The sequence below is a fragment of the Tursiops truncatus genome, chromosome X, assembly GCF_011762595.2.
Source record: "Tursiops truncatus isolate mTurTru1 chromosome X, mTurTru1.mat.Y, whole genome shotgun sequence".
In the NCBI taxonomy this organism is placed as follows: Eukaryota; Metazoa; Chordata; class Mammalia; order Artiodactyla; family Delphinidae; genus Tursiops; species Tursiops truncatus.
The window spans coordinates 73538940-73558759 of NC_047055.1; the positions used below are offsets into that span (position 1 = coordinate 73538940).

The 19820-nt window shown below is 39.2% G+C and overlaps 1 protein-coding gene across 1 annotated transcript in view; it reads left to right on the forward strand.

Annotated features, from left to right (window-relative positions):
- The window catches only part of HEPH (hephaestin), a 98473-nt gene that overhangs the window by 43567 nt on the left and 35086 nt on the right, over positions 1-19820 (forward strand). The window contains exons 14-16 of the mRNA XM_033849728.2: positions 7055-7268; positions 8827-8966; positions 9741-9872. Coding sequence (XP_033705619.1) covers positions 7055-7268; positions 8827-8966; positions 9741-9872 — 486 coding nt within the window. The remainder of the gene's footprint in view (positions 1-7054; positions 7269-8826; positions 8967-9740; positions 9873-19820) is intronic.

Consider the following 19820-nt stretch of genomic DNA (forward strand, 5'->3'; position numbering starts at 1 on the left):
TTGGCCATGTAGAGATTCTATAGATTTAACTCTTGCACTGGAAAAGAGGTCCATGAGATGTACCTATAAGTGCTTCCAACTCTGATATTCTGTGAGGAGTTTTGCAAACTTCTGGTGGGAGTGGGGGGCGAAGTGTGCTGTAACATTTGCAGCCTAGGGATCAGAACACAGGAACTTCTAGTCCAGGCTCTTTCATTAACTTGCTGTCCAATTTTTGTCTAATTACTTCCCCTCTCTGTGGCTAGATTTCTTCCTTCTTTTTATTTTTTGTTCATTCTTCCCCCTCTCTCCCTCTCTTCCTTTCTTCTCTTTCTTCCTCTGTCCCTCCTTCCTTCCCTCTCCTCCTCCCTTTCCCTCTCCCTATCCTTCTTTTATGATGAAATTTGACTAGAATGTTTCTCCAGATTCCATCTGTGTCTGATATTTCATAACGTAGCAGTCATTTCTCTTTTTTGTATATTTTGATTATGTTTTTAGCATCTTTATTGGAGTTTAATTGGGTTACAATACTCTGTTAGTTTCTTCTGTGTAACAAAGTGAGTCAGCTATATGTGTACACATATCCCCAAAATCCCTCCCTCTTGAGACTCTCTCCCACGCCTCTACGTGGTCACAAAACACCGAGCTGATCTCCCTGTACTATGCAGCTGCTTCCCACTAGCTATCTGTTTTACACTCGGTAGTGTAGATATGTCAATGCTACTCTCTCACTTCGTCCCAGCTTAACCTTCCCCCCTCCCCGTGTCCTCAAGTCGATTCTCAACGTCTGTGTCTTTATTCCTGTCCTGTCCCTAGGATAATCAGAACCTTTTTTTTTTCTTTTTAGATTCCATATATATGCGTTAGCATGTGGTAATTTTTTTCTCTTTATGACTTACTTCACTCTGTATGACAAAATCTAGGTCCATGCACCTCACTACAAATAACCCAATTTCGTTTCGTTTTATGGCTGAGTAATATTCCATTGTATATATGTGCCACATCTTCTTTATCCATTCATCTGTCGATGGACACTTAGTTTGCTTCCATGTCCTGGCTATTGTAAATAGTGCTGCAGTGAACATTGTGGTACACGATTATTTTTGAATTACGGTTTTCACACGGTATATACCCAGTAGTGGGATTGCTGGGTCGTATGGTAGTTCTATTTTTAGTTTTTTAAGAAACCTCCATACTGTTATCCATAGTGGTAGTATCAATTTACATTCCCACCAACAGTTCAAGAGTGTTCCCTTTACTCCATACCCTCTCCAGCATTTATTGTTTCTAGATTTTTTTTTAACATCTTTATTGGGGTATAATTGCTTTACAATGTGTGTTAGTTTCTGCTTTATAACAAAGTGAATCAGTCATACATAAACATATGTTCCCATATGTCTTCCCTGTTGCGTCTCCCTCCCTCCCACCCTCCCTATCCCACCCCTCCAGGCTGTCACAAAGCACCGAGCCAATATCCCTGTGCCATGTGCTGCTTCCCACTAGCTATCTACCTTACTGCGTTTGTTAGTGTGTATATGCCCATGACTCTCTCTCGCCCTGTCACAGCTCACCCTTCCCCCTCCCCATAACCTCAAGTCCGTTCTCTAGGAGGTCTGCGTCTTTATTCCTGCTTTACCCCTAGGTTCTTCATGACATTTTTTTTTTTCTTAAATTCCATATATATGTGTTAGCATATGGTATTTGTCTTTTTCTTTCTGACTTACTTCACTCTGTATGACAGACTCTAGGTCTATCCACCTCATTACAAATAGCTCAATTTCGTTTCTTTTTATGGCTGAGTAATATTCCATTGTATATATGTGCCACATCTTCTTTATCCATTCATCCGATGACGGGCACTTAGGTTGTTTCCATCTCCGGGCTATTGTAAATAGAGCTGCAATGAACATTTTGGTACATGACTCTTTTTGAATTATGGTTTTCTCAGGGTATATGCCCAGTAGTGGGATTGCTGGGTCATATGGTAGTTCTATTTGTAGTTTTTTAAGGAACCTCCATACTGTTCTCCATAGTGGCTGAACCAATTCACATTCCCACCAGCAGTGCAAGAGTGTTCCCTTTTCTCCACACCCTCTTCAGCATTTATTGTTTCTAGATTTTTTGATGAAGGCCATCTGACCAGTGTGAGGTGATACCTCATTGTAGTTTTGACTTGCATTTCTCTAATAATTAGTGATGTTGAACATCTTTTCATGTGTTTCTTGGCAATCTATATATCTTTGGAGAAATGTATATTTAGGTCTTCTGCCCATTTTTGGATTGGGTTGTTGTTCTTTTGCTATTGAGCTGCATAAGCTGCTTGTATATTTTGGAGATTAACCCTTGTCAGTTGCTTCATTTGCAAATATTTTCTTCCATTCTGAGGGTTGTCTTTTCATCTTGTTTATGGTTTCCTTTGCTGTGAAAAAGCTTTTAAGTTTATTAGGTCCCATTTTTTTAATTTTGTTTTGTTTTTATTTCCATTTCTCTAGGAGGTTGGTCAAAAAGGATCTTGCTGTGATTTATGTCATAGAGTGTTCTGCCTGTTTTCTTCTAAGAGTTTTATAGTGTCTAGTCTTACATTTAGGTCTTTAACCCATTTTGAGTTTATTTTTGTGTATGGTGTTAGGAAGTGTTCTAATTTCATTCTTTTACATGTGGCTGTCCAGTTTTCCCAGCACCACTTATTGAAGAGGCTCTCTTTTCTCCATTGTATATTCTTGCCTCCTTTATCAAAGATAAGGTGACCATATGTGCATGGGTTTATCTCTGGGGTTTCTATCCTGTCTCATTGATCTATACTAAAAACAGAAATATAGTAATTTCTCTTTGCAGTGCCTGAGGTATATTCTTTTGTCCAGGCAGTAGGTGGCAATAGTGTTGGTAAGAAAAATCTGTCAGTTAAATGCAGTTCCCACGAAAGTTTTATTTTAGTTCTGTAAATTCCATTCATATTTGAGAAAAAAATCCTTAAACAAAGGAAGTTTCCTTGACAAATTAACAATTTCAGCCTGGCACTGGGTTTGACAAAAACTTGACAAAAAACATCACTTGGGTCCTCATTTCTCCCCATCTACCTCGGATACTTTCTTGGTCAAGAAGAGTTGTTGTTAGCAAATTAGAAATAACCATTAATGGGGCTGAAAGGGACAATAGAATTAAGTGCTTGTAGTGAGTGCTAGGGTGGGGAACTTCTGAGAAAGAAAGACCCATCTCTCTAGCCTTGGTCCCAAAGTCAAATCCTAGGTTTAATATCCTTCCTATGAAATTAGCCAGGCTACCCAGCCAGGTTTATATGCCTCATTCTTACTCTGGATGAGTGAAATTATTTTTGTGCCACACTAAGGCCCAAGGAGAGTGACTGTAGATGGCTTAAAAACATGGGAAGAGAGGCAGTGAATGGGTTTATAACAGTAAAGGCTTAAAAGGTTAATCTTGGTCAAGATTTCTGAGTTTTCTTATTAGAAAAAGCCCAGGCTCTTTTTACCTTTGCATTTTCCAGTCCTTTCAAACTCTCCTCTTTCTGAACAATCCTCGAGTCATAGAATGTTTGAACTGGTACAGCCCCTTCGAGATCATCTTTCACTTATTTTGCTAATGGGTGGAAGAGACAGAGATCTGGAGGGGGGAAAATGATTTTCTCATGTTAGGAACGTCAGCTCTAAATTTTTTTCCTCTTGCCCCTTCTTCATCAACCCCTGTTGATTCTTACTCCTAGGTAATCTCTTTAATCTGAAGTCTCCTTCATTCTACCTTGAGAGTTTAGTCTCTGATTAAGACTGAGAGAGGCCATTGTAAGTAGTTCCCCAAAGACAGGACAAAATTTCCAAGTTAATGGAAAAGCCAGAACCAGAATCTGGCTTTGGAATTCTAGAAAAAGGGGTAGCAATGAAGATTGGTAAATATAAATATGCAATTAAGCAGCTTTGCAGATGACTTAAAGCATTACCATGGAGATTCAACATGTTGTTTGCTGGATGCTTACAATTATGTTTAACAAAACAGAAGAATAAATTCCCAGAAAAAAATGCAGCAAAATGCTAGGAGTGTGAGTGTTGTGGGTTTATCGGTGACATTTTTAATCCTGTTTTTGCTTTGCTTTAAATTCTAATAATATTTTAATTTCAAATATTAATTACCTTTAATAGAAATGATGATTTTGCACTTAAAAATGTCCCGAATAATACACCTCAGCTTTTCCGAAAGAACCACTGATACTAGAGCTTTGATATCCAGGGAAAGTGGCAGAAAAAGAGGCTAGAGCTTGTAATGTGCTATTTTCCACCAACTTCATGTTAGATTTCTCAGCAGCAAAGAGAACATTTATTACTTCACATTATTACTTCACATTTCTTGTGAAGTCCAAGTGGTGTGGACTTTACAGCAGATAGCTGTGGGTAGAAATATAAACATTGGAGGAAAAGTCCAGGCTAGAGAGAGAGATTTGAGTATTTTCATAGTTGAAGTCCTTTAGCATGTAAAGTTATAGGAAATAAAACTTAAAGCAAAAATCAACATTTAAGTGGTAGAAGGGAGAAGACAAACCAGGTTAAGGAGACAGAAAAAAATTGGTCACAGAGGTAGGAGGAGACTCATATGCCAAAGGCAGAAAAGCATTGAAAAAGAAGCAACTTGGGGACTTCCCTCACGGTCCAGTGACTAAGACTCAACACTCTCAATGCAGGGGGCCCGGGTTCAATCCCTGGTCAGGGAACTAGAACCCACATGGTGCAACTAAAGATCCCATGTGCTACAACTAAGACCTGGTGAAGCCAAATTAATAAATAAATTTTTTTTAAAAAATGAATCACCTTGGACAACAATGTCCATATGAGATGATGTGATAGTCCTAGGTCATATGATTCTCCCAAAAAGGCTTCTATCTTTTCCCAGTCCCTCCAGTGATCATCAGACTTTCTTCTCCATACCAACCCCTAAGCTATGATGTTTGGACAGTGTATGCAGTCATTCATTTGCACAGAAATTCATTCACTCAACACATATTTATTGCACACATTCCATGTGCTAAGACTGGGATAGAGAGGTGAAAAGATATAGATAGACATGATACTTACTCCCAGGGGAGATCTACAACAAACACACACACATAAAATAATAAGATAATTTCAGATCATGATATATGTCATGAAGGAAATAAAATACAATGGTGTGATGAACTGATTGGAGCTTTAGAGAAGTTATTTAGGGAAGACCACTCTGAGATTGTGACATTTAAGATCTAAGTAATGGGGAGGAAGGAGCTATATGAAGATCTCTGAGCAGAATATTCCGAGCAGAGGGACAAGCAAGTGTAAATGTCTCAAGGTGGGAATAAACGTGGTTTGTTCAAGGGTCAGAAAGAAGGCCAGTATGGTTGGAGTGTAGTGAGCAAGGAGAAGCCTGACATCATATGAAATCATAGAGGTTGGCAAGAGTCATATTATATAGGGCCTTATAGACCACAGTCAGGAACTTGAATTGTATTCTGAGTATGAATGGAGCATTTAAACAAGGCAGCAATGTGCTCTGGATCATATTTGTTAAAGAGGACCCTGTATCTTGTTTGGAGAATGTTTGAGGTGGGAGGGAGAAACAGAGAAGACAGTTGTGAGACCACTGAAGTTTTCCAGGTGAGAGACGATAGTGGCTTTGACTAAGGAAGTGAGAGTGGAAACAGAAGGATGACTGTGAGGGAAGAGATGATAGGATTTATTGATGGAATAGATTTGGGGTATAAGGGAAATTGAAAAGTCAGAAAGTAGATATGGAAAGAAAATATTAGATTTTTTCAAGAAGTCTATAAACTAGTGGAAAGGACTGTTTTTTAAAGAGAGGAGCACTTAGTCCTTAACCATGTGATTTATATGTAAAGTGTTTTAAGAGTAGAGAGGTCAAGAACATAAAGTCCAATGTGGGCCAGAGTAGTCAGCGAGGACTTTCTGGAAGAGATGAAGCATGAATTGGGTCTTGGAGAATGAGTGAACACTTATAGATATTTATGGGGAAGGGGATGGGCAGGTCTATTCCAGAAAAGTAAAAATAACATGAGTGAAAATTCCAAGATAAGAATGAGATATGTGAGAGGGGCAATCAGGGACAGATTTAGTTAAAGCACTGATGAGTTTGGGACAGAGTGGTAAGTGGGATTGCATCAATAGTTTTCAGCTAGCTCATAGAGGCCTTTAAAAGCTAGGAGGAATTTGTAGTGGTGGTATAGGCAGTCAGCAGTAAAGGAAGTAATACTGGGGAAAATGTAAAAAAGTTAGTTTCTCCTGATCAATAGTCTATGAGCCTATGTGTCCTTGACATAGAAATCTGGATCTTGAGATTAGATCCAGGCAGCTCTACAATTCAGACATTTAAGACTGATATCCAAATATTTCATTGTAAAAAACCTAGGGGAAGCCATTCCAAAGCTCTCTGATGTAAGAATTCTTGTGATCAAGAAATTCATATATATATATAAGTCCACATTTATTTCTTTGAGACTTGGTAGGAAGGGAGAAAATTGGTCAATTTCTTCCTTTAAATAATAATTACAGCTTTATTTACTTACTTATAGTTTCACTTATTGAACATTTACTCTATAATGTGCCAAGCAATATCTACATATTATTGTGTTTAATTCTAAAAAAGTCCTATTAAGTAAAATGCTCCCCACTTTACCATGAGGAAACTGAAACATACAGAGGCTTAAAATTTTCCTGAAGGTTATATAGAAAATAAGTGTCAAATAGGGTGACTGACCATCCCGGTTTGCTCAGAACTGAGGAGTTTCCAGGGGCATGGGACTTTCAGTGCTAAAACTAGAGAAGCCCTTGGTAAACAGGGAGGAGCTGGTCATCCTAGTGGCAGGTTTAGTTTTAAACCCAGACAATGTAGCTTTGGCACCAGAGCTCTTAAACTCTGTGCTCATTGCTCTCAATAAACTTGTAATAATCTTTTATCTAATGCATGGAAAAACCTTATCTAAAACTACCCACTCTCTGCAATATGCCTAGAGAGAAGTAGGAACTCCCTCAGACACTATACAGGGGTGTTTTGATTCAGGTTTTTCTCTCTGTTCCTACCTCAGGGACATTTGAAATTTACTGCCAGGCAGGCAGCCATAGAGAAGCAGGAATGAGGGCAATCTATAATGTCTCCCAGTGTCCTGGCCACCAAGCCAACTCTCGTCAACATTACCAAGCTGCAAGGATCTACTACATCATGGCAGAAGAGATGGAGTGGGACTATTGCCCTGATAGGAGCTGGGAACTAGAATGGCACAACCAGTCTGAGAAGGACAGGTAAGGCTTCAGAAAAGAAGTGATCACACTTTCAAAGACTCTGGACCATTTTACTGAAATGGAGGAGGATACTGAAATTCTGAGCTGTGGAGGCACTTATCTGAAGTCAACTAATAAGATACCAACAAATCTAGAGGAAGGACTAGAACACAGGTAAGCTGGTACTCAGTGCTTTGTCTATGTTGTTATACTGTAGAGCTGAAGTAAAACCTTGCCCACATCCTCATGCTCTCAGTCTTGGCATCCTTTCCTCTGGTTAGCCAGAAGCACTGATATTGGGACTTAAACTTTATAGGGAATTTACTCAAGGGACTGAATGTCCCCAAGCTCAGATGTCCCTTGACAAAATGTCATTAAGATAGAGGCTAAGCTGTATAGAAGAAAAAGGCCAAAATAGAGTGGCTTAAATATGTTAGAATTTTATTTCTTGCTTAAGTACAAATATGAGCAGTTCGGGACCAATAGGTTAACTAGTTACCCATAACACTTGCTTTCATCTCTGGAACTAAGACATCTCTTCCAGTTGTAGTCACTCCCAGCTATCAAGAAATGGACACTAAATCCATGGCAAGCAGCATTGTCTGTGAGGCAATGACCTGAAGCTGTAATACATTACTTTCTCTGAAACCCCATTATCCTGAACTTATTCATATGGCCATACCTAGCTGCAAGAAAGTCCAGGAAGTGTAATCTCTGGTTAGGCAGCCATGTGCTCAGCTAAAACCTAGGTGATTCTATTACTAAAAAGGAAGGAGTGGAGAATGGAAATTATGGTACAGTTTAGCAATTTCAACTATAGTTTATTTTTGGTGTTCTCACTACCCTTTGCCAATCTTTCTGTTGGTTTTTGAAGGTTGAAGCCTTCTTGCTAACTTGTACTGCAAGCTAGAAAAAATTAAGTCCCTTTTCTGGACTCTGGCTTACTCATCTTTAAAGTGATGTGGTATAGTTGAAAGAACTTGAGCAGCCTTTAATCCAAGCCCTGGCTCCCTTTCTGGCTGATAGTATCAATGAAGATAAGCCCTGTCACCTCTAGATCACTGGATTCCACCTCTAGGACATACATACCTCATCAGCCTATTGGGACGATCAAATGATAAAATGAATAGTAAAGTTCTCTGTAAACAGGAAAACATCCCATAATGAGAAATCTGTAAGATTTCATTTTCTTCCTACCTCTCCCTACCCCTTATCCACCAACAACAGAAGCAGTTAGTATTCTCCATTCTCCTACCACCTGTACCTTGTTCTTTGTCAGACTAATTCCATCTAATACATCATTAAGGCTTGAGCTAGAGTTCAGGGCTCTGATTCTTACCAGATTAATTTTACTATAAATTCATAACTGGATGATGGCAAACAAGGAAATATAAATAAATATTGAAATATGCCATCCTTAACTGCAGATATGCATCCAAAGTGTGTAATCTGATATTAGAATGAATAGGCCTCACCTTCTTATACCTGTGACATGAGGTTGGGTCTGACATAGATTTCCCATACTTGAAAATGAGGGGTTAAGGGCAAGGTGCTGATGCCACTCTTTGGATTCCTCTAGTTATGGTCACATCTTCCTGAGCAACAAAGATGGACTCCTGGGTTCCAGATACAAGAAAGCTGTATTCAGGGAATACACTGATGGTACATTCAGGGTCCGACGGCCAAGGACTGGATCAGAGGAACACTTGGGAATCTTAGGTAAGGGAATTCCACTTCCCTCCTAGTGTCTAGAAACCTGTTATGCTCTTAGGGAGGTCATGTCATATCAGGAAGGCCTCTCCATTCCCCATTATCAGTTTTCCTTATAGTGGAACTATGGTCATATTTTATAAATCATCCATGAAAATAAGCAATCATATGGGGGTAATTCATGAATTCTGCTGCAACCTAAACCAGGTATTTCCAGGCCTCTATATCTAGGGATCTGTAAGGGTGATGTTTTTTTTTCAATGCTAAAAGCAAGGGAACTTAGGAACATCGAAGAGTAGGAAAAATGGTACAGGGAACTAGTATGACACTTACACCCTTGCAATTATTGCTGTAGTTTTTTCACTTTCATAGGAGCCAATGAGTTTCATCATTCTTATCTTCACACAGAAGGGACCCACTGGTCCTTGAAGGGAACCCAGCAATTCTGTACTCTGTGTCAAACTCTCACTCCTTACCAACAATTATTCCACAGAGCCCTGAATATCTAGAAACTTGGGCTGTTATACAGAGTTGGAGTGGGAAAAGTAGGGATAATTGGAGGCATAATCTTGTTGAAGTACCTTTATCCTGTGGGTAGCAGTATCAACTCAAGGACTTCTGAATTTAAAAATGGAGTCAGTCATGACTTTCAGTTTTGGGACCCTTTCTCCAGGCAAACTCCTAAATCTAGGGAGCTCCTATGTATATCCCTTTTTTAATGTCTTTAATGTCCCTGTTCCACTATTCTACTAATGAGACTTTTTCTTCTTTTGTGTATACTAGGTCCACTTATCAGAGGAGAGGTTGGTGATATTCTAACTGTGGTATTCAAGAACAATGCCAGCCGGCCCTACTCTGTGCATGCCCATGGAGTGCTAGAATCTAGCACCGGCTGGCCACTGGCTGCTGAGCCTGGTGAGTGGGAACACTTAGTGAAGGAACACGTGAAGCATCTCTGTTTCAGCTCTCTGGCTTGTTCCTTTAAAAACTATATATATATATATATATATATATACATATATATATATGTCCTTAGCGAACAGAAACAGGAATATTAACCAGAACTAAGCCCCAGTCTGAATCTGTCCCTATGAAACACTCATTTTTTCAATCTCAGAACAGACTGTTCACCTAAGGTCTTGTGTGTGTGTGTGTGTGTGTGGCTTAAAATAATACAAATTTATTATCTTCTGGTTCTGTAGGTCAGAGGTCTGACATGGGTCTTCCTGGACTAGAATCAAGGTTTTGGCAGGGCCTGTGTTTTTTCTAGAGAATCTAGGGGAGAATCCATTTCCTTGTCCTTTCCAGCTTCTAGAGGTCACCCACATTCCTTGGCTCACACCCGATTCCCCCAGCTTCAAGCCAGCAGCAGTGGGATGAATCTTTTTCACATTGTGTCACTATAACACTGATTTTCTGCCTGCTTTTTCCATTTAAAATATTTGTGGCAAAACAAACATAAAATTTGCTATCATAACCATTTTAAGTGTACAGTTCAGTGGCATTAAGTACATTCACATTGTTGTGCAGCCATCACTGTCATCCAGCCATAGAACTGTTTTCATCTTGCAAAACTGAAACTCTATACCCATTAAATAGTAACTTGCCATTCCTCCTTCCCCAGCTCATGGCAACCAACATTCTACTTTCTTGTCTTTATGGATTTGACCTAGGTAGCTCATGTAAGTAAAATCATACAGTACTTGACCTTTTCTGACTAGATAACTTCACTTGGCATAATGTTCTCATGGTTCATCCATGTTGTATTTTGTGACAGGGTTTCCTTCCTTTTTAAGGCTGAATAATATTACACTATATATATACCCCACATATATATGTGTGTATATATATATATATATATACACAAAACATTGTTTTTTAAGGTATGTAAATTTTATTTTATTTTTTTATTCTTTTTTTTAACATCTTTATTGGAGTATAATTGCTTTACAATGGTGTGTTAGTTTCTGCTTTAAAACAAAGTGAATCAGTTATACATATACATATGTTCCCATACCTCTTCCTCTTGTGTCTCGCTCCCCCCACACTCCCTATCCCACCCCTCTAGGTGGTCACAAACCACCGAGCTGATCTCCCTGGGCTATACAGCTGCTTCCCACTAGCTATCTATTTTACGTTTGGTAGTGTATATATGTCCATGCCACACTCTCACTTTGTCACAGCTTACCATCCGTCTCCCCATATCCTCAACTACATGCTGTAGTAGGTCTGTGTCTTTATTCCCAGCTTACCCATAGGTACTTCATGGCCTTTTTATTTATTTTTTTTCTTAGATTGCATATATATGTGTTAGCATACGGTATTTTTTTTCTCTTTCTAACGTACTTCACTCTGTATGACAGATTGGAGGTCCATCCACCTCACTACAAAAAGCTCAATTTCATTTCTTTTTATGGCTGAGTATTATTCCATTGTATATATGTGCCACAACTTCTTTATCTATTCATCTGATGATGGACACAGGTTGCTTCCATGTCTTGGCTATTGTAAATAGAGCTGCAATGAACATTTTGGTACATGAATCTTTTTTTTTTTTTTCGGTACGCGGGCCTCTCACTGCTGCGGAGCACAGGCTCCGGACGCGCAGGGCCAGCGGCCATGGCTCACGGGCCCAGCCGCTCCGCTACATGCGGGATCCTCCCGGACCGAGGCACGAACCCGTGGACCCTGCATCGGCAGGCGGACTCTCAACCACTGTGCCACCAGGGAAGCCCCATGAATCTTTTTGAATTACGGTTTTCTAAGGGTATATGCCCAGTAGTGGGATTGCTGGGTCGTATGGTAATTCTATTTTTAGTTTTTTTTTTTTTACATCTTTATTGGAGTATAATTGCTTTACAATGGTGTGTTAGTTTCTGCTTTATAATAAAGTGAATCAGTTATACATATACATATGTTCCCATACCTCTTCCCTCTTGGGTCTCCCTCCCTCCCACCCTCCCTATCCCACCCCTCCATGCGGTGACAAAGCGCCGACCTGATCTCCCTGTGCTATGCGGCTGCTTCCCACTAGCTATATACCTTACGTTTGGTAGTGTATATATGTCCATGCCTCTCTCTCGCTTTGTCACAGCTTACACTTCCCCCTCCCTATATCCTCAAGTCCATTCTCTAGTAGGTCTGTGTCTTTATTCCTGTCTTACCCATAGGTTCTTCATGACATATTTTTTCTTAAATTCCATATATATATATATATGTTAGCATACAGTATTTGTCTTTCTCTTTCTGACTTACTTCACTCTGTATGACAGACTCGAGGTCTATCCACCTCATTACAAATAGCTCAATTTCGTTTCTTTTCATGGCTGACTAATATTCCATTGTATATATGTGCCACATCTTCTTTATCCATTCATCTGATGATGGACACTTAGGTTGTTTCCATCTCTGGGCTATTGTAAATAGAGCTGCAATGAACATTTTGGTACATGACTCTTTTAGAATTATGGTTTTCTCAGGGTATATGCCCAGTAGTGGGATTGCTGGGTCATATGGTAGTTCTATTTGTAGTTTTTTAAGGAACTTCCATACTGTTCTCCATAGTGGCTGAACCAATTCACATTCCCACCAGCAGTGCAAGAGTGTTCCCATTTCTCCACACCCTCTCCAGAATTAATTGTTTCTAGATTTTTTGTTGATGGCCATTCTGACCAGTGTGAGATGATATCTCATTGTAGTTTTGATTTGCATTTCTCTAATGATTAAAGATGGTGAGGATTCTTTCATGTGTTTGTTGGCAGTCTGTATATCTTCTTTGGAGAAATGTCTATTTAGGTCTTTTGCCCATTTGTGGATTGGGTTGTTTGTATTTTTGATATTGAGCTGCATGAGCGGCTTGTACATTTTGGAGATGAATCCTTTGTCAGGGACTGCATTTGCAAATATTTATCCCATTCTGAGGGTTGTCTTTTGGTCTTCTTTATGGTTTCCTTTGCTGTGTAAAAGTTTTATGTTGCATTAGGTCTCATTTGTTTATATTTGTTTTTATTTTCTTTTCTCTAGGAGGTGGGTCAAAAGGATCTTGCTGTGATTTATGTCATAGAGTATTCTGCCTATGTTTTCCTCTAAGATTATGATAGTGCCTGGTCTTACATTTAGGTCTTTAATCCATTTTGAGTATATTTTTGTGTAAGGTGTTAGGGAGTGTTCTAATTTCATACTTTTACATGTACCTGTCCAGTTTTCCCAGCACCACTTATTGAAGAGGCTGTCTTTTCTCCACTATATATTCTTGCATCCTTTATCAAAGATAAGGAGGCTATATGTGCGTGGGTTTATCTCTGGGCTTTCTACCCTGTTCCATTTGTCTATATTTCTGTTTTTGTGCCAGTACCATACTGTCTTGATGAATGTAGATTTGTAGTATAGTCTGAAGACAGGGAGGCTGATTCCTCCAGCTCCATTTTTTTTTTCTTTCTCAAGATTGCTTTGGTATTCAGGTTCTTTGTGTTCCCATGTAAATTGTGAAATTTTTTGTTCTAGTTCTGTGAAAAATGCCAGTGGTAGTTTGATAGGGATTGCATTAAATCTGTAGATTGCTTTGGGTAGTATAGTCATTTCCACAATATTGATTCTTCTAATCCAAGAACATTGTATATCTCTCCATCTGTTTGTATCATCTTTAATTTCTTTATTCAGTGTGTTATAATTTTCTGTGTACAGGTATTTTGACTCCTTACGTAGGTTTATTCCTAGATATTTTATTCTTTTTGTTGCAATGGTAAATGGGATTGATTTCTTAATTTCACTTTCAGATTTTTCATCATTAGTGTATAGGAATGCTAGAGATTTCTGTGCATTAATTTTGTATCCTGCTACTTTACCAAATTCATTGATTAGCTCTACTAGTTTTCTGCTAGCATCTTTAGGATTCTCTATGTATACTATCATGTGATATTCAAACAGTGACAGCTTTACTTCTTCTTTTCCGTTTTGAATTCCTTTTATTTCTTTTTCTCCTCTGAGAGCTGTGGCTAAAACTTCCAAAACTATGTTGAATAATAGTGGTGAGAGTGGGCAACCTTGTCTTGTTCTTGAACTTAGTGAAAATGGTTTCAGTTTTTCACCATTGAGGACGAAGTTGGCTGTGGGTTTGTCATATATGGCCTTTATTATGTTGAGGAAATTTTCCCTGCTTTCCCTGAGGAAAGCAGGGCTTTTATCATAAATGGGGGTTGAATTTTGTCAAAAGCTTTCTCTGCGTCTATTGAGATGATCATATGGTTTTTCTCCTCTTTTTGTTAATATGGTGTATCACATTGATTGATCTGTGTATATTGAAGAATCCTTGCATTCCTGGAATAAACCCCACTTGACCATGCTGTATGATCCTTTTAATGTGCTGCTGGATTCTGTTTGCTAGTATTTTGTTGAGGATTTTTGCATCCATATTCATCAGTGATATTGACCTGTAGTTTTCTTTCTTTGTGACATCCTTGTGTGGTTTTGGTATCAGGGTGATGGTGGTCTCGTAGAATGTGTTTGGGAGTGTTCCTCCCTCTGCTATATTTTGGAAGAGTTTGAGAAGGATAGGTGTTAGCTCTTCTCTAAATGTTTGTTAGTATTCGCCTGTGAAGCCCTCTGATCCTGGGCTTTTGTTTGTTGGAAGATTTTTAATCACAGTTTCAATTTCAGGGCTTGTGATTGGTCTGTTCATATTTTCTATTTCTTCCAGGTTCAGTCTCAGCAGGTTGTGCATATCTAAGAATTTGTCCATTTTTTCCAGGTTGTCCATTTTATTGTCATAGAGTTGCTAGTAGTAATCTCTCATGATCCTTTGTATTTCTGCAGCGTCAGTTGTTCCTTCTCCTTTTTCATTTCTAATTCTATTGATTTGAGTCTTCTCCCTGTTTTTCTTGATGAGTCTGGCTAATGGTTTATCAATTTTGTTTATCTTCACAAAGAACCAGTTTTTAGTTTTATTGATTTTTGATATCGTTTCCTTCATTTCTTTCTCATTTATTTCTGATCTGATCTTTATGATTTCTTTCCTTCTGCTAACTTTTGGTTTTTTTTGTTCTTCTTTCTCTAATTGCTTTAGGTGCAAGGTTAGGTTGTTTATTTGAGATGTTTCCTGTTTCTTAAGGTAGGACTGTATTGCTATAATCTTCACTCTTAGAACTACTTTTGCTGCATCCCATAGGTTTTGGGTCGTTGGGTCTCCATTGTTATTTGCTTCTAGGTATTTTTTGATTGCCTCTTTGATTTCTTCAGTGATCACTTTGTTATTAAGTAGTGTATTTTTTAGCCTCCTTGTGTTTGTATTTTTTACAGATCTTTTCCTGTAATTGATATCTAATCTCATAGTGTTGTAGTCAGAAAAGATAATTGATACAATTTCAATTTTCTTAAATTTACCAAAGCTTGATTTGTGACCCAAGATATGATCTATCCTGGAGAATGTTCCATGAGCACTTGAGAAAAATATGTATTCTGTTGTTTTTGGATGGAATGTACTGTAAATATCAATTAAGTCCATCTTGTTTAATGTATCATTTAAAGCTTTTGTTTCCTTATTTATTTTCATTTTGGATGATCTGTCCATTGGTGAAAGTGGTGTGTTAATGTCCCCTACTATGATTATGCTAATGTCTTTTATGGCTGTTAGTATTTGCCTTATGTATTGAGGTGCTCCTATGTTGGGTGCATTAATATTTACAATTGTTATATCTTCTCCTTGGATCGATCCCGTAATCATTATGTAGTGTCCTTCTTTATCTCTTTTAATAGTCTTTTTTTTAAGTCTATTTTGTCTGATATGAGAATTGCTATTCCAGCTTTCTTTTGATTTCCATTTGCATGGAATATCATTTTCCATCCCCTCACTTTCTGTTTCTATGTGTCCCTAAGTCTGAAGTCGGTCTCTTGTAGACAGCATATATGTGGGTCTTGTTTTTGTATCCTTTCACCCAGTCTCTGTCTTTTGGTGTGAGTATTTAATCCATTTACCTTTAAGGTAATAATTGATATATATGTTCCTATTCCCATTTTATAATTGTTTTGTGTTTGTAATTGTAGGCCTTTCCCTTCTCTTGTGTTTCTTGCCTAGAGAAGTTCCTTTAGCGTTTGTTGTAAAGCTGATTTGTTGGTGCTGAACTCTCTCAGCTTTTGTTTGTCTGTAAGTGTTTTAATTTCTCCATCAAATCTGAATGAGATCATTGCTGGGTAGAGTATTCTTGGTTGTAGGTTTTTCTCCTTCATCACTTAAGTATGTTCTGCCACTCCCTTCTGGCTTGCAGAGTTTCTGCTGAAAGATCAGCTGTTACCCTTATGGGGATTCCCTTGTGTGTTATTTGTTGTTTTTGCTTTGCTGCTTTTAATATGTTTTCTTTGTATTTAATTTTTGTTAATTTGCTTAGTATGTGTCTTGGCGTGTTTCTCCTTGGATTTATCCTGTATGGGTCTCTCTGTGTTTTCTGGACTTGATTATTTCCTTTCCCATATTAGGGAAGTTTTCAACTATAATCTCTTCAAATATTTTCTCAGTCCCTTTCTTTTTCTCTTCTTTTTCTGGCAACCCTATAATTTGAATGTTGGTGTGTTTAATGTTGTCCTAGTGGTCTCTGAGTCTGTCCTCAGTTCTTTACAGTCTTTTTCATTTATTCTCCTCTGCAGTAATTATTTCTACTATTTTATCTTCCAGGTTACTTATCTGTTCTTTTGCCTCATTTATTCTGCTATTGATCCCTTCTAGAGTATTTTTAATTTCATTTATTGTGTTGTTCATCATTGCTTGTTTCCTCTTTAGTTCTTCTAGGTCCTTGTTAAATGTTTCTTGCATTTTCTCACTTCTGTTTGCAAGATTTTGGATCACCTTTACTATCATTATTCTGAATTCTTTTTCAGGTAGACTGCCTATTTCCTCTTCATTTGTTACGTCTGGTGGGTTTTTACCTTACTCCTTCATCTGCTGTGTATTTTTCTGTCCTCTCATTTTGCTTATCCCACTGTGTTTGGGGTCTCCTGTTTTCATTCTGCAGGTTCGTAGTTCCCATTGTTTTTGGTGTCTGTCCCCAGTGGCTAAGGTTTGTTCAATGTGTTGTGTAGACTTTCTGTTGGAGGGGACTAGTGCCTGTGTTCTCTTGGCTGAGGTAAGATCTTGTCTTTCTGGTGGGCAGGTCCACGTCTGGTGGTGTATTTTGTGGTATCTGTGGCCTTATTATGATTTTAGGCAGCCTCTCTGCTATGGGTGGGGTTGTGTTCCTTTCTTTCTAGTTGTTTTGCATAGGGTGTCCAGCACTGTAGCTTGCTGGTCGTTGAGTGAAGCTGCGTCTTGGTCTTGAGATGGAGATCTCTGGGAGATTTTCACCATTTGTTATTATGTGGAACTGGGAGGTCTCTTGTGGATCAGTGTCCTAAAGTTGGCTCTCCCACCTCAGAGGCACAGCACTGACTCCTGGCTGGAGCACCAAGATCCTTTCATCCACATGGCTCAGAAGAAAAGGGAGAAAAAATAGAAAGAAAGAAGAAAGAAAGAAAGAAAGAAAGAAAGAAAGAAAGAAAGAAAGAAAGAAAGAAAGAAAGAAAGAAAGAAAGAAAGAAAGAAAGAAGATAAAATAGAATAAAATAAAGTTATTAAAATAAAAAGTAATTATTAAGAAATTTTTTTAAAAAAATAAAAAATGAATAAATAAAATGGATGGACAGAACCCTCAGACAAATGGTGAAAGCAAAGTTTTGCAGACAAAATCTCACAGAGAAGCATACATGTACACCCTTACAAAAAGTGGAAAAAGGGAAAAAATAATATATCTTGCTCTCAAAGTCCATCTCCTCAATTTGGGATGATTCGTTGTCTAATCAGGTTTTCCACAGTTGCAGGGTACATCAAGTTGATTGTGGAGATTTAATCCACTGCTCCTGAGGCTGCTGGGATAAATTTCCCTTTCTCTTCTTTTTTCGTACAGCTCTCGGGTTTCAGCTTTGGATTTGGCCCTGCCTCTCCATGTAGGTCACCTGAGGGCGTCTGTTCTTCCCTCAGACAGGAAGGGGTTAAAGGAGCAACTGATTTGTGGGCTCTGGCTCACTGAGGTCGGTGGAAAGGAGGGGTACAGATGCGGGGCGAACCTGTGGCCGCAGAGGCTGGCATGATGTTGCAACAGCCTGAGGCGTGCTGTGTGTTCTCCTGGGGAAGTTGTCCCTGGATCACGGGACCCTGGCAGTAGCGTGCTACACAGGCTCCCGGGAGGAGTGGTGTGGATAGTGACCTGTGCTCGCTCACAGGCTTCTTGATGGTGACAGCAGCAGCCTTAGCATCTCATCTCCGTCTCTGTGGTCCGCACTGTTAGCTGCGGATTGCGCCCATCTCTGGAGCTCCTTTAAGCAGTGCTCTTAATCCCCTCTCCTCATGCACCAGGAAACAAAGAGGGAAGAAAAAGTCTCTTGCCTCTTTGGCAGGTCCAGACATTTTCCTGGACTCCCTCCTGGCTAGCTGTGGTGCACTAACCTCTTCAGGCTGTGTTCACACCGCCAACCCTCATCCTCTCCCTGCGATCCGACCAAAGCCCGAGCCTCAGCTCCCAGCCCCCACCTGCCCTGGCGGGTGAGCAGACAAGCCTCTCGGGCTGGTGCTGGTTGGCACCAATCCTCTGTGCAGGAATCTCTCCACTTTGCCCTCTGCACCGCTGTTGCTGTGCTCTCCTACATGTATCTGAAGCTTCCCCCCTCTGCCACCCACAGTCTCTGGCCACGATGGGGCTTCCTAGTGTGTGGAAACCTTTCCTCCTTCACAGCTCCCTCCCACTGGTGCAGGTACCATCCCTATTCTTTTGTCTCTGTTTTTTCTTTTTTCTTTTGTCCTACCCAGGTACGTGGGGAGTTTCTTGCCTTTTGGGAGGTCTGAAGTCTTTTGATAGCATTCAGTGGGTGTTCTATAGGAGCAGTTCCACGTGTAGATGTTTTTCTGATATATCTGTGGGGAGGAATGTGATCTCCGCATCTTACTCTTCTGCCATCTTCCACCACCTTAGGTCTTTTGTTTAATCAAAGACATGCTCAACACTTGCCACACATGGAGCCTTATACTGTCATTAGCACTGAGTACAGATTGAGCTTCTAACCCTCTCTAGATCTGAAGTTGAACTTGGCTATAGTCTGAGCTCCTAATCATGACTAGAGAGTGACCTGTACCAGACCACAAACTGATCCTTAAACCCAGCCATAGATAAAGTTCTTGTCCTCTTAGTACAGACTAAATCCTAACTTCAGTCATATACTAAACTTCTAATGCTAAATGTAGTGTTACCATATTCCTGACCACATTATCTTCCATGCATTCATTCATTGAATTAACACTTACTGGAGCCTTACTGGGTGCAGGAGAAATTTTAGAAATTATAGAAAGAGTGGGGAATAATACTTTTTCATACCCTAAAAAAAAAACTTGGGCTAGTAGGATAGATAAGTAAACCAGTAATTATAATCCCAGTTTTAACTGTTAAATCGGGGCTTTAAAAATGTACCATGGAAGTGTAGAATAGGGTACCTAATCTAAAGTTTGGATGGTCAAGGATTGTTTCCCAGAGTAGGTGATAGCTGAGATCTAAATCAGTAGTTCTCAAACTTTAGCATGCATCAGAATCACCTGGAAAGTCTGTTAAATCATAGATTTCTGGGAATATCCCCAGATCCTCTGATTCAGTAGGTCTGGGATAGGGTTCAAGAATTTTCTTATTCAAACAATTTCCTAGGTGATTCTGATGTTGCTGGATCAGGATCTACACCTTAAGAACCACTAATCTAAAAAATGAGAAGTAAGTATACAGGTAAATTGGTAAATTGATAGTGTGGAAGAAAAGAAGAAATTTGATGTTGAGGAATGGGTTCTAAAAAGATCAAGTAAGT